General features: G+C 47.6%; 1 protein-coding gene across 3 annotated transcripts in view; it reads left to right on the top strand.

The window, feature by feature from the left end:
- Positions 1-13,250, top strand: part of KLF12 (KLF transcription factor 12) — a 239,365-nt gene that overhangs the window by 161,021 nt on the left and 65,094 nt on the right. For 2 of the 3 annotated variants that reach the window (XM_081198569.1, XM_081198570.1), the window contains exon 5: positions 9,829-9,888. The exons of the other annotated variant lie outside the window; for it this stretch is intronic. In XM_081198569.1, coding sequence (XP_081054695.1) covers positions 9,829-9,888 — 60 coding nt within the window. The remainder of the gene's footprint in view (positions 1-9,828; positions 9,889-13,250) is intronic. 3 annotated transcript variants of the gene reach the window in all.

Raw genomic sequence — 13,250 nt, 5'->3', positions numbered from 1 at the left:
AACCACTAAGATTGAGCAATAATCAATCATTCAACTGAGCAATTGTGTACTGGGCTCAGTCGTGTTTCTGGGCTCAGTTAAGAGTGCTGGTTTCGATCTTTAAAGCTCTTATTTATTTGGGATAGAGTTATTTGAAGAACCGTCTGTACCCATATGAACCTGCCCAGGCCTTAAAATCTGCCTCAGAGGAACTGCTTATAAGCTTGCCAGTAAGGTCAGTTCAGTTGACAGGCACAAGAGACAGGGTCCTTTCTATGTTTCCCACAAGATTATGAACTCTCCAGATTGTAAGAAGGATTTGAAAGCCCACTTGTTTGAAAGCTGTTACTTTAATATCCTATTATTGACTGGATCAAATTTCTATTTTGCTCCTTTATTTATTTTCACCAGCCCATGTTTTTAAATACTTGCTTGTAATGCTGCTTTTGAAATGTTATTTTTTGAATGTTAATGTGGTTTATATGGGATGTAAGCTGTCTTGGGTGGGCTGTGCCCAAAGGCTGGCCTATAAATAACTTTATATAAGTTATGTTTGTTTAAAACTTTTGAGGACCCCGTCCATTTCATTGTTCACTTGTTAGAACCCCATTCATTTTAGAGCCAGGGTGTTGTAGTGGTTAGAGCATTAGACTGGGACCATTGGAGACTAGGTTCAAATCTCCAGTCAGCCATGTTGGTCACTTGGGTGACCTTGGGCCAGTCACTGCTTCTCAGCCTAACCTACGTGTAATGGGATGATTAGCTGCTTGTGCGTAAAATCGTGCTCCCTCAGAGTTTGTGCGACTCCACAAACCTCTGTGTGTGACAGAGCTCCACAAACATGTCTGCTCTTAGTCACTCGTAGAGTCTGACAGTGGCTGTCTGCGGAAGCGTTTCCAGCAAAGAAGCTCCTTAACGGAAACGCGTCTCCTGGACTCACGGCGTGACAGTTTCCGGCGAGGTGTGGGTCTCCCTATGGGAGACTCAGATACCTCCCCACTGTTCTCGCTGGAAGCGTCTCTGAGCCCTCCCTCCTGCTCGCATTCCCTCAGAGATCCACTCCTCCCCCTGCTGGTTCCTGCCTCAGCTGTTGAGTCTCTTTCTTCCTCCCTGAGACCCTCCACCGCCTGATGCTCCGATGGCAGTTCCCTGACATCCACCTCCCCTCCAGGGCCCCCCTCACCCCCTCCCATTTCCTCTTCCCTGGGAGGTGAAGGGTTAAAACCCCGAAAAGAATCCTCTTCATCTTCAGACGTCTCGAACAATTCCCTCCATCGATCGCCGTCCTGGCTCGCTGAATCCTCCTCCTCTTCGGAATCTGTGAACCCCTCCAACTCCTCTTCCTCGTCGGTGGTGGCAAAGTATTTCCTTCGGAACCTCGCTACAGGCTGAGGTTTGCGTGGGAACCTCTGATGAAAAGTTTCTATTAAAAATTCGTCATTGACATCCTCTGCCCTAACCCAGGTGTTTTCCGACTCCGGTTCCCCTTCCCACATTACCAAATACTCAACTTGATCTCCCTTCCACCTGGAATCGAGGATCTCCGCTACATGGTAGCTGTGTTCCTTCTCCTCCATTGCTGGTCCCCTAGTGACCCTCCCTTCACTGTCCCCTTTATACGGTGACAGCAATGACCTGTGGAAAACTGGGTGCAGCTTCATGTGGTTCGGTAACCGGAGTCTGAAAGCCACTGGGTTGACCTGCTGCATGACTTCAAATGGTCCCAGCCTTTTGGGTCTTAACTTCTTACAACCCCCTTTGAATGGCAACCCTTGGGTTGACAGCCACACCTGGTCCCCCACCCTGATGCTTTCACCTTCCCTTCTGTTTTTGTCTGCCTGCCTCTTATATTCCTCCTTAGCCCTGTTTAAGTTGAGTTGGAGCTGGCGATGGATCGCTTCCATTTCTTCAACGAACTGTTCTGCAGCTGGAACGCTCCAGTTCTCCCCTTCCCCCCCTGGGAAGGCTCTGGGATGGCACCCGTGATTAGCCAAAAAGGGGCTCATCCCCGTGGACACGTTCTCTGCATTGTTGTAGGCAAATTCTGCCAACGCCAGCTTCTCCACCCAATCATTCTCTCTGTCATTCACATAACACCTCAAATATTGCTGGAGAACACCATTAGCTCTTTCCGCCTGCCCGTTGGTTTCTGGATGACGGGCCGTTGAGAAATTAACCTCAACATGCAGTAAGCTCATGAGCTTCCTCCAGAACCTGGAAGTAAATTGTTTCCCTCGGTCTGAAACCACCCTCAAGGGGGCGCCGTGCAACCTAAACACATTTTCTACAAACAATTTGGCTGTTTCTTCTGCTGTGACCGCATGTGAGCAGGCTATAAAGTGGGCCATTTTAGTTAACAGGTCTACCACAACCATGATGGCTGTTTTCCCTCTAGACCTTGGCAGATCAGTCATAAAATCTATGGCCACTGCTTCCCACGGTCTTTCAGGTGTGGGTAGTGGTTCTAATAAACCTGCCGGTGCCCGCCTCTCCCCCTTGGCTCGTTGGCATTGTTCACACCCTCTCACATACTCCCGCACATCTTCCCTGACCTTGGGCCACCAAAATTCCCTGGTAACCAGCCACATGGTTTTGTGTTGCCCAAAATGCCCTGCTGTGGGGCTATCGTGCAGTTGCTTGAGTACCTTCTCCCTCAATTCCCCTTCGGGTATATATAACGCTCCCTTGTAGTACAATGCCCCGTTTCTCTCCTCAAAACCCCCGGGTTTGTCTCCCTCCCTCCTGAGACCCCTGAGTTTGTCCTGGGCGTATTCATCATGCACCGTACCCTCTACCAACTCCCTTTGCCCCACCAATGCCGCCCCACACACCCAGCGGTCCTCTGGAATGACATGGGTCTCTTCGGGTGCTCCCTCCCCCTCCAAATATTCAGGTTTGCGTGAGAGAGCGTCCGCCCTAACGTTCTCTGGGCCTGGCACGTAACAAATCTCAAAGTTAAATTTGGAGAACTCCTGGGCCCATCTCAACTGCCGTTGGTTGAGCACTCGCGCAGTTCTCCAATACTCTAGATTCTTATGGTCCGTGCACACTTGCACCTTATGTTGTGCACCAATTAGCAGGTGCCTCCATTTCCGGAAAGCCTCATGAATAGCAAGAAGTTCCCGGTCGTACACCGTGTAGTTCCTCTTGGATTTGTTCAGCTTTCGCGAAAAGAAGGCACACGGTCGCCACTCTGACTCCTCCTTCCCCGACTGCAGAAGAAGCACCGCCCCTATGGCTCTGTCAGATGCGTCTGTTTCGACCCTCAGCTTCTTTTGTAAGTCCACATGCAGAAGTTGTTCTTCCGAGGCGAAGGCCCTCTTCAGTTCCTCAAACGCGCGCTCCGCCTCCGCCGTCCATACAAACTTCTTTTTACTGCTGAGACAGTCCGTAATGGGCGCCGTCAGGTGGGCGAAGTTTCGGATGAACTTACGATAAAAGTTTCCAAACCCTAGGAACCTCTGCACATCCTTCTTGGTTTTGGGTGTTTTCCAGTCCAGCACTGCCTGCACCTTACCGGGATCCATGGCCAATCCCTTGTCTGACAGGCGGTACCCCAGGAATTCCACCTCCTTGGTATGAAACTGACACTTCTCCAGTTTCACCCACAGCCTGTTGGCTTGCAGCCTGCTCAACACTTCTCTGACGTCTCTCACATGTTGCTCCTCATTCTCCGAATACACCAACACATCACCTAGGAAGGCAACGCAATTCTTGTAGAGCAAAGGACCCAGTACGTGGTTCATAAAAGATTGAAAGCACGCTGAGCCTGCTTGTAATCCAAAAGGCATAACGAGATATTCAAATGCCCCCAAAGGGGTAAACATGGTGGTTTTCCATTCATCCCCTTTCCTTATACGTATCAGGTTGTACGCCCCCCTTAGATCCAGCTTTGTAAAAATCTTTCCCTTCCTCACCCTGGTCAAAATATCATCAATCCTGGGCATAGGGAAAGTCACTGGTTCAGTCACTGCATTTAACCTCCTAAAATCACATACAAGTCTCGGCTTGTCCGTGTGCTTTTTATCCACAAAAAACACTGGGCTACCCCCCGCTGCTTTGGACTCTCTGATGAAGCCCCTCTTCAGGTTCTTGTCAATAAATTCTCGCAACTCCTGCATTTCTCTGTCTGACATGGCATACAACTTGCCCACAGGAAGCTGTGCTCCAGGGAGTAGATTGATCTGGCAATCAAAGGGCCTATGCGGGGGTAGTTGGTCAGCTTCCTTCTCGCTGAACACGTCGCTGAGATCTGCATACTGTGGTGGTACCTTCACCTTCTCCAATACTTCTGTCCCTGCTAGGGTGGCTTGGGCCCCTGCTGAACCCTTTTCCCCTTTGCAGTGTTCTAAGCAATGTGCTGAACCAAAGGACACCACTCTTTGATGCCAGCCCACCAGCGGATCATGTAGCGCTAGCCAGCTCATTCCCAAAATAATGGGAGCGCCTCCCAAGGTGGCCACATTAAACGCTATCAGTTCTGTGTGCCTTGCCACCCTCATTATCATTGGGACGGTCTGCAAGCTGACTCCTCCTCCCAACAACTCCCTGCCATCGATCGTGGTCACCTGCAGGGGGTTGCTTAAAGGGATCGTCTGTATCTGGTGTTCAGCAACAAACTCCTTGCTCATAAAATTGCAGGAGCTGCCTGAGTCAAACAGCGCCTTTATTTTTAGGGGGTGTCCATTTTGCAGCTCTAGCGACACATCAATAACTAGAGCAGGTTGAGGAGCTTCTGGCACGGGCACTTTCACTGCTCTTTGGCCTGGCTGCAGTGCCCCGACTGTGGCAACCAGGCGTTGGCTTTTACCTGCTCCGTTTCTCCCTGCTCTCCTCCCTCAACAGCTCCCACCATCCCTTGCCATTCCTTCCTCTGGGGGCAGACTCTGGCAAAGTGGCCTGGCTGTTGGCAGAGATAGCATTTCCGGGCGCCTTTTCCCTCCTTCTTAACCCCCTCACTGGGTTTTGAAAATGCGCGCGCGCGCGCTGTTCCGATTTCCATCGGCTCTGCCGGCGGGAAAGCTGGCTCAGGAATGTCTGGAATGCGGAACTCCTTCCAACGTTCCCCTCTCCCTTCCCGCCTCTCCAAGGCTCTTGCCTCCTGACGCGCTCCTATGGTCAGCGCAGATTTGGTCAGCTGATCCATAGACACCGCCCTGGGGCTCCGGGACAGCTCGTCTTTCACAGCCGAAGAAAGACCTTCTTCAAATAGCATCTGAATAGGTGCCGCCGATAAATCCCAACCCAGTCTGTGAATCAGCATGGTAAACTCAGTCCAGTACTCACGGACAGATCGGCTTCCCTGCTTGCAAGCCATTAGCTGTCTGCGCACCACCCCTTCCTCAATATCGCTGGAAAACATGATATCCATTGCTCTAAAGAACTTCATCGTGTCCTTTAGGACGTCATTGTGCGTTGCCATTAGGGGTCGAACCCAGTCCCGCGCCCCTTTCTCAAGATGCCCAATTACGAAAGCAACTCGCGATTCCTCATCAGGGAACTCATCGAACTGCACATTAATGGCATATTGCATCTCTGTCCTAAAGGCATGGTAATCCTTGGGGTCCCCCCCAAACTTCTGCACCAATCCTGGTACCTTTCTGGTGAACTGGGTGGCTCTCCCCTTCTTGTCTGCATCCTGAGCCCTTCTCTCCTCAAGCCTCGCCGTCTGCAGCGCAAGTTGGACTTCCAACGCTCGGTACCTTTCTTCCAAGCTTGGACCAGCGCCAACTCCTGCTCCTCCGGTTCCGGCTGGTTCGCTCATGATGCTTTCTCCTGCACAGGCAGCGTACAGAGACTGTCAGACTGCTGTAATGGGATGATTAGCTGCTTGTGCGTAAAATCGTGCTCCCTCAGAGTTTGTGCGACTCCACAAACCTCTGTGTGTGACAGAGCTCCACAAACATGTCTGCTCTTAGTCACTCGTAGAGTCTGACAGTGGCTGTCTGCGGAAGCGTTTCCAGCAAAGAAGCTCCTTAACGGAAACGCGTCTCCTGGACTCACGGCGTGACAGTTTCCGGCGAGGTGTGGGTCTCCCTATGGGAGACTCAGATACCTCCCCACTGTTCTCGCTGGAAGCGTCTCTGAGCCCTCCCTCCTGCTCGCATTCCCTCAGAGATCCACTCCTCCCCCTGCTGGTTCCTGCCTCAGCTGTTGAGTCTCTTTCTTCCTCCCTGAGACCCTCCACCGCCTGATGCTCCGATGGCAGTTCCCTGACACTACGTGAGTACAGGGTGGAGTATAGGGTCACGTTTAAGGTGCTGGTTTTGACCTTTAAAGCTCTATGAGGCCTAGGAGCCACAAACCTACGGGACCACCTCTCTGTGTATGCCCCACGGAGGACCTTAAGGTCCACAAATGATAACACTTTGGAGGTCCCAAGCCTCAAGGAGGTTAGATTGGTCTCAACTAAGGCCAGGGCCTTTTCAGTACTGGCCCCGACCTGGTGGAACTCTCTGTCACAAGAGACTAGGGCCCTGCGGGACTTGACATCTTTCTGCAGGGCCTGCAAGACAGAGCTGTTCCGCCTGGCCTTTGGTTTGGACTCAGTCTGACCCTTATGTTTCCCTCCCCTTATTGTTTTGATCTATGGGCTATTTTTAAGATGAGGCTGCATTTTAAATTGTATTTTAACCTGTATTTTAAATTGGGGTTTTTTTCCTATTATGTTGTTGTTGTGATTTTACTGGTGTTAGCCACCCTGAGCCCGGCTCTGGCCAGGGACGGCAGGGTATAAATTATTATTATTATTATTATTATTATTATTATTATTATTATTATTATTATCATCATCATCATTATTATTATTATTACTACTACTACTACCTTGTAAGGATTAAAAAAATAATAATGACTGTGTCTGACATGGGCACCTTGAGCACCTTGGATGGAAGGTGGGGTGATCTTAATCACATCAAATTGGATGGTTCTTTCCCATTTCTGTTGCTTACATTAATTACGTGACCCTTTCCCCCTTGATTTTACGGGAAAGGCATTCTTTTCTTTTGCTGCTGCCATTGCCATTTGTGGCAACAGAGCTGATTTCAGTGGCCTCCTCCTCCTGCCATTTTATTTCCCCAGTTGTATTGTGCCTGGTATTCAATTGTGTTTAATAGTGCAATGAAAACAAATCCCATTTGTATCCCGTTAGTAAGTGATTGCGTTCATTCTGTAACAAATGACATTTGAAGTGAAGGCTTCCCGTTGAGTTTGATTTTTCATTTGTTTTGAATGAATGCCCACCCCTAGTCATTGCCCCTGTCCCGTGAAAATAATGGTGGAAGTTATTTTGCATCCCACATTCTGTATATATCTCACATTAGCTAGACCATAGCCATGTAATAATACCGAAAGTGTTTACCACAAGAAAAGCATTAAATAATAGAAGGTCTTCTTTGTCCAGAACACCAATCTTCATGGTACCAGTTACAACTGTATATGATTCATACCTCTGGGTGTCCCAGCTTCCTTTGGGCTTAGTGAATTCTGGAGCATTGGTGCATTAGATATGAGTGGATCGTGCCCTCATGTAGCCACACATTACCCGCTATCAGAGAAGCCTGCCGCTTGTTTTTATGAGTGGTTGCATTCAGACATTATGCTATTCCACAATTTACTGTTGCTCCTCCCTCCCCTCCTTCAGAACAGCCGTGAGGATGAAATCAGAAATGTTCACTTCTGTTTTCACCTACTGCCGTTTAGAATTACCACAGTTTCGTGTTCAGCAGTCACACAAAACTGTAGTTATTGCAGAGGAGATAGTGAAAGCTTCCAGTTTGTAACGGCTGTTGGAGAGGATTTTGGGTGGTGCAGGGAGCGTACAGTCATACTTTGGGTTACAGATGCTTTGGGTTGTGTGATTTCAGGTTGCGCACCGCGCCGAACCTGGAAATACCGGAATGGGTTACTTTCAGGTTTTGGCACCTGCACATGCACAGAAGCTCTAAATCGCGCTTTGCGCATGCGCAGACGCACCAACTCACAACCTGCGCGTGCACAGACACACGCTGCGGGTTGCGAATGTGATTCCTGCATGGATCACATTCGCAACCCGAGCATCACTGTACAAGTTTAGACATCTGTCCAAACCAGGCCTCTAATGTGAGCTTCCCATCTTCAAATCAGAAGGTGTGCCTACTTACTCTTTTACCTTCTAAAACTAAACTTGGGGGGAGATATATGCGGGTGCCTCCAATTTTAGATAAAAATGTGTGCACCTAAGCTCTCAGAAATTTGGAAAGCACTAGTTTAGAAGTATATCGCCCATACTTGGGACATACTCCCAAGCAAATTTTCATCAGGTTGCAGTTCTTAATCCATAGCACCTTTTGTGTTTTTCATTGTTCAGTACATTAGAATTCATGCAGCGTAATAGCCTCCATGTAGGGCTGCCATATTTCAAGATGTAAAATTCCGCTGTTTCCGCTGCTTTTTTCATCGCATTGCCATATATTCGGGTTTTCCCTGACACAATTTTTACATCCGAAAACCAGGACATTTTCCTGACGTATGGCAAGCCTACCCCCACGCTACCCTATTTCTATAATATCTTCCATATCTCCCATGTAGTTTCCAGTGGCTTAATGCATGCCTCCTTCAGAAAAATATCATGGAATATTCCAAACAGATAGGCATGAGGTTTTGCGGACCAGTTGCAAGTTGTTGTTGTTGCTGCTGCTACTGTTTTAAATGGTATAACTGTTTGTTTTTGCCATTGAATGAATCCCATTTCCTTGCCAATAGTGCAGGTGATCAGAATTCTTTCAGAATCATAGATACCTTAGAATCATAGAATTGGAAGGGACGTTTCATACATTGCAAATTAAGACGGAAGAAGATTACTTAGTTAATGCAGGAGTCTGGTTCTGAAATACTTATTGTTGAAACTTGTACGCCTTAGACTACTGTTTTCTGTGACATCGCTACGTTTAAATTCTCAACTAAAATGCTTTACATTTTCATCGGTGTGTCAGAAAGCAAACGTGGTCCGATATTTCACTTCAGTGCCGATATCATTTTATTATTATTCATAAAGTGCCTGTCATTATGCTTCATTATTTCTGCCTTTTCCATCAGAGCTGCTGAAATTCTGAATTTGTGAATTTCTGCATAAACTGCCAACCTGAGAAATAAATTTTTTAAACTAGGTCACAGGGCCTCCCCATAATACCTCCTTGGCAAGCATGCAGAGTAGGATCCTGGCCACTACCCAGAATGGGAATCTGGCATGCTTCCTGTTTTTCACCCATCCCAGGTCCCAGCTCATAATTTACCTTGAGCTTCAAGCTCAAGTAAATTCCTCACAGGAGCTTTGGGCTGGAATAGAACTGGAAGCAAGACAACCTTCCATACTCTGCAATAGCTGGAGCACAGTGGAGCACTAAGAGAAAAAGGTGGGACTTATACTGACCTTGCAGGAATTGTGCCCTTATATTCCTAATTTTGGTTATCTGGTTCGAAGTGTAGTCCTGCTCCTAGCAGATTAAATGGAGTGGGTCTACTCTATGTAGGACTTAGCTGACGACAACCCTAAATCCTAACAGCAAATGTAGTTGCAATAAATGTCAGATGTTTCCATTGAAAAAGAAGTCATAGCTATCATTTTTTAAAAACACTTTAAATTACCCAGTGATGGACTCTGTCCCTGTAAGATTAAATCCATCACTGTTTCAGTGCTGCTCCGGGTGAATTTCAGGTGGAAGAATGCAAAATCTTAGGTGTAGGCTGTCTGTGCTTGTTGTTGGGGCTGTGGTTTTTTTCCCCCTGTACGTTCCCCTCCCTGTTGTCTACCCCCCTCTGACGTTCTTTGGGGTATCTTAAAATTGCTAATTGTCTGTGTTCAATTTCCAGAGAGAGCATGTGGGGCTGTGCCAGGTCAGCTGTTAACACTTTTCGTTTTTTCAACTCCAGGTATGAAGTATTTTATTGTGCATTATATAATGTTGATATTGTGTACTTGAAATTTCTGGGAAGCAGTTTGCTTCTGTTTGATTTCCCTCTGTCACGTGGCTGACCACTGCAAAATAAAGCCAAGGATTTCTGGAGGGAAGGTGCAAAGTCAGCACTTCCGTATTTTGCTCCATTGTTTCCCTCTTCACTAGAAAGCGGATGTGGGGGCCACTGGTACCCAAAAATCTCTAAGGGATCCAACATTATATCCTCCCAATATTGTTGGACTACATTCCCCCAGCCAGCCTGGCCACTGATCAGGTGTGGTGAGAGCATCCAAGAACGTTTGGGAGCCACCATTTTGGCTAGCCCTGCCTTAGATGAACAGCTTAGGATTCACCTAGTCAAAAGCAGCCCTCTGGGGCATGGTAAATATCCAATTCTTACAGCCTGCCTGAGTCCGCAGAAACAGGTGAGGGGGGCCTATTAAGCACCTGGCGGGCTACATTCATCTTGGAGGGTAGCAAGTTCTGCAGGCCTGATGTGTCAAAATTGCTGCCGTCCCAATAGGGGGCCAAATTCTGCATCTGTGGACACTGAACACAAGTAGATTATAGAAGGACACCTTGCTTGCCATTCAGCTCACATTCAGTATTTTTATCACCAGGTTCACAACACTTATAATTCTTCCATTTGCACTTCATCTGCCCACCAGAGGGCTGCTTCGCACATCGTACATGATTGCCATTGAGAAAGCAAATACTATGTATTTCTGTCCGCATGGGAAGGCAGTTGTGTGAAGCATGTCCAGCAGGGATTGGGCTGGTTTCCACCATGCCAGCAAAAGCCTTTGTTTTGGGATGACTTTGTTGGGATGGTTGGAACCAGTATAAATCACACAGGAGCTGCTTCGCATGAATGAATCCCTATCTAGAATAGAACCCACAGTTTGTCTTCTTGGAACAAAGGAAGCTGTCTGCCAGACCCTTGCTCCATCAGTCTGTCTACACCAGGGGTAGTCAACCTTTTTATACCTACTGCCCACTAATGCACCTTTCTTGATGGTAAAATTGCCTTACCGCCCGCCAGTGCTCGATGGAAGGAGGATTCAGCGTATGCCGTAGAACCCCCTACTGCCCACCTAGAATCCTGAAACACCCACTAGTGGGCGGTAGGGACCAGGCTGACAACCCCTGGTCTACACAATGGATGACTTGCTTGTCGACCTCCAGATGTGGTTGGACTCCAGGTCCCATCAACCATTGCCAACATGGCCAGTGGTCAAGGAAAATGGGAGTTGGACTTCCAACAACCTCTGGAGCAACACAGGTTCCCCACTCTTGGTCTCCATTGACTGGAAGCAGTTCTTCAGGGTTTCAGAGATGAGGCTTTCTCAGTCCTCCCTAGGGATGCCAAAGACTGAGCCCAGATCCTTTCACATGCAGAGCATGTGTGCTCTGCCACTGAACTTTGGCCCTTTCCTGTGGTGGCAGCAATGTCCCTGGCACAAAGTATGAAGTGTGGGCCTTAGCCAGGTGTTGTCCCCCGTGAATCTGTGCCCCTTAACCTTTACTCTGTATTCATTGAAACTGATGTCATCATATGTGCTTGACTTCCCAGGAGATCACAAAGACCCAAAAGTGCTGCAGTGTTGGTGCTGAATATAGACCCTAGCTGCTGTACATATCATGCTAGAAAGCCAGACCAGCACCTAAGGTTACACAAGCAGTGGATCAGTTTTAAAAGTGAAGCCTGCTGTGTAGAACACCACAAAGGCAAACTCGGCCCTCCAGATGTTTTGGGACTACAATTCCCATCATCCCTGACCACTGGTCCTGTTAGCTAGGGATCATGGGAGTTGTAGTCCCCAAACATCTGGAGGGTCAAGTCTGCCTATGCCTGACATAGGTGAATTATTTCAGTCTGGCTGGCATCGTGGTTTGACCTTGTAGAATTGTTCTTCTACTTAAGCCTGTTTGATCCATTTGTGGCCACTGGGGTACAAGGACTCGCATGGTCCTTAGGAATCCAACCTTGCAACTTCAACAGCTGCAGAGATTGCAACAGAACCTGGCCACACATGCGGACAGCATACAGACAATTGCAGGTGCTTACTGACATACACTGAAGCCAAGTGTCAGTTTTGGTATTTGGTGCTTTCGTACTTCCGTAGCTTGGAGTGTTGCAAGCAGCAACATAACTTCAGGTGACTGCAGATGCCTGTAACTGTTGACATGTTTCTTGCCTTTTGATGCTTTAAATGACAATGCGCTGACTGCAGTATTGACTGTCAGGTTAAGGTCCAATGAAAGTTCAGTTTAAATCCAGGTCAAAGAGGAACAGCTGTATGTATAAACTTCTAGCCCACATTAGAGTAGAAACGTGAGAATTGAGACAGTGAAATTTTGTTGATTCACCATCCATGTTAGTCCGTCATAGCTGGCCACAAGGAGGTATTATTGAAGCATGCTTAGAAGTTCCAGAGTCTCTCTCATCCACACACACACAAATCTATCTTATCTATCTAAATCTATATAGCTCTCTCATTTGTACACATACATACATACATACATACATACATACATGCATGCATACATCTTTTCCCCCGGTTGGGGAGAGAATTTGTGTTTTCTCTTTGAGACCCAAGCTGCAGTCAAAGCCACATATGCAAAGAAGGCATCTGTAGAAGAAAAACAGCAAGAGTTTAACTCTTCTCCCTCGTAGGAACCTCCCCCCCCCAATTCTGTTGCCATGTGTGTGTTCACCATGTTGAGTGGAGAAAAGCGGCTGAAAGATGTTGCAGGGAGAAAGTAGCAGGCAGAAGACTAGATGAAGAGTCCATCCATCAGCTCTTCTCTGCAGAATGGCACCTACGTGCTTTCAGCAGAGAATAAGCAAATATTTGGCCTCGTTAAGAGCTAGTTGCAAGGTCCATACTGCTAGGGGCACTAGCTCTTGAGAAAGTGAAAGGACATTTTGTGTTGCTTTGCTTGGATGTGGTTGGTTGTCACCCTTCAAGTAATGGGTGTTCTGCTAATATCAGGTGCTTTGATATGGATGGATCACATGAAAACTGGCAAATGTGTTCAATGGTGCTGTGCTCCTGTCAGAGAGTTTTCAGTGGGTCTTGATAGATAAGTTGTTGACCCTGCCCAGTTCTGTATGAGTCATCTTGGAGAATCTGTTACTTTCAGTGTGCTGAAAGTACAGTTTTGCTATCCTTAAAACGCTGGTCTGCCCTATTCTTTCTTAACGTCTTCTGCTTCATCATTTTTGGGGTCAGACTTGCAAAAACTCAATGTAGCTAAAACTAGAATTATGCTCATGGGTGTAGCATGCCTTTCTGATGCCATGTCTAATGTGCAGTAGCCATCCTTTAGTGG

This window comes from Podarcis bocagei (assembly GCF_964188305.1).
Source record: "Podarcis bocagei genome assembly, chromosome: 6".
Classification (NCBI taxonomy): domain Eukaryota; kingdom Metazoa; phylum Chordata; class Lepidosauria; order Squamata; family Lacertidae; genus Podarcis; species Podarcis bocagei.
This window is presented reverse-complemented; position numbering and strand designations above follow the sequence as displayed.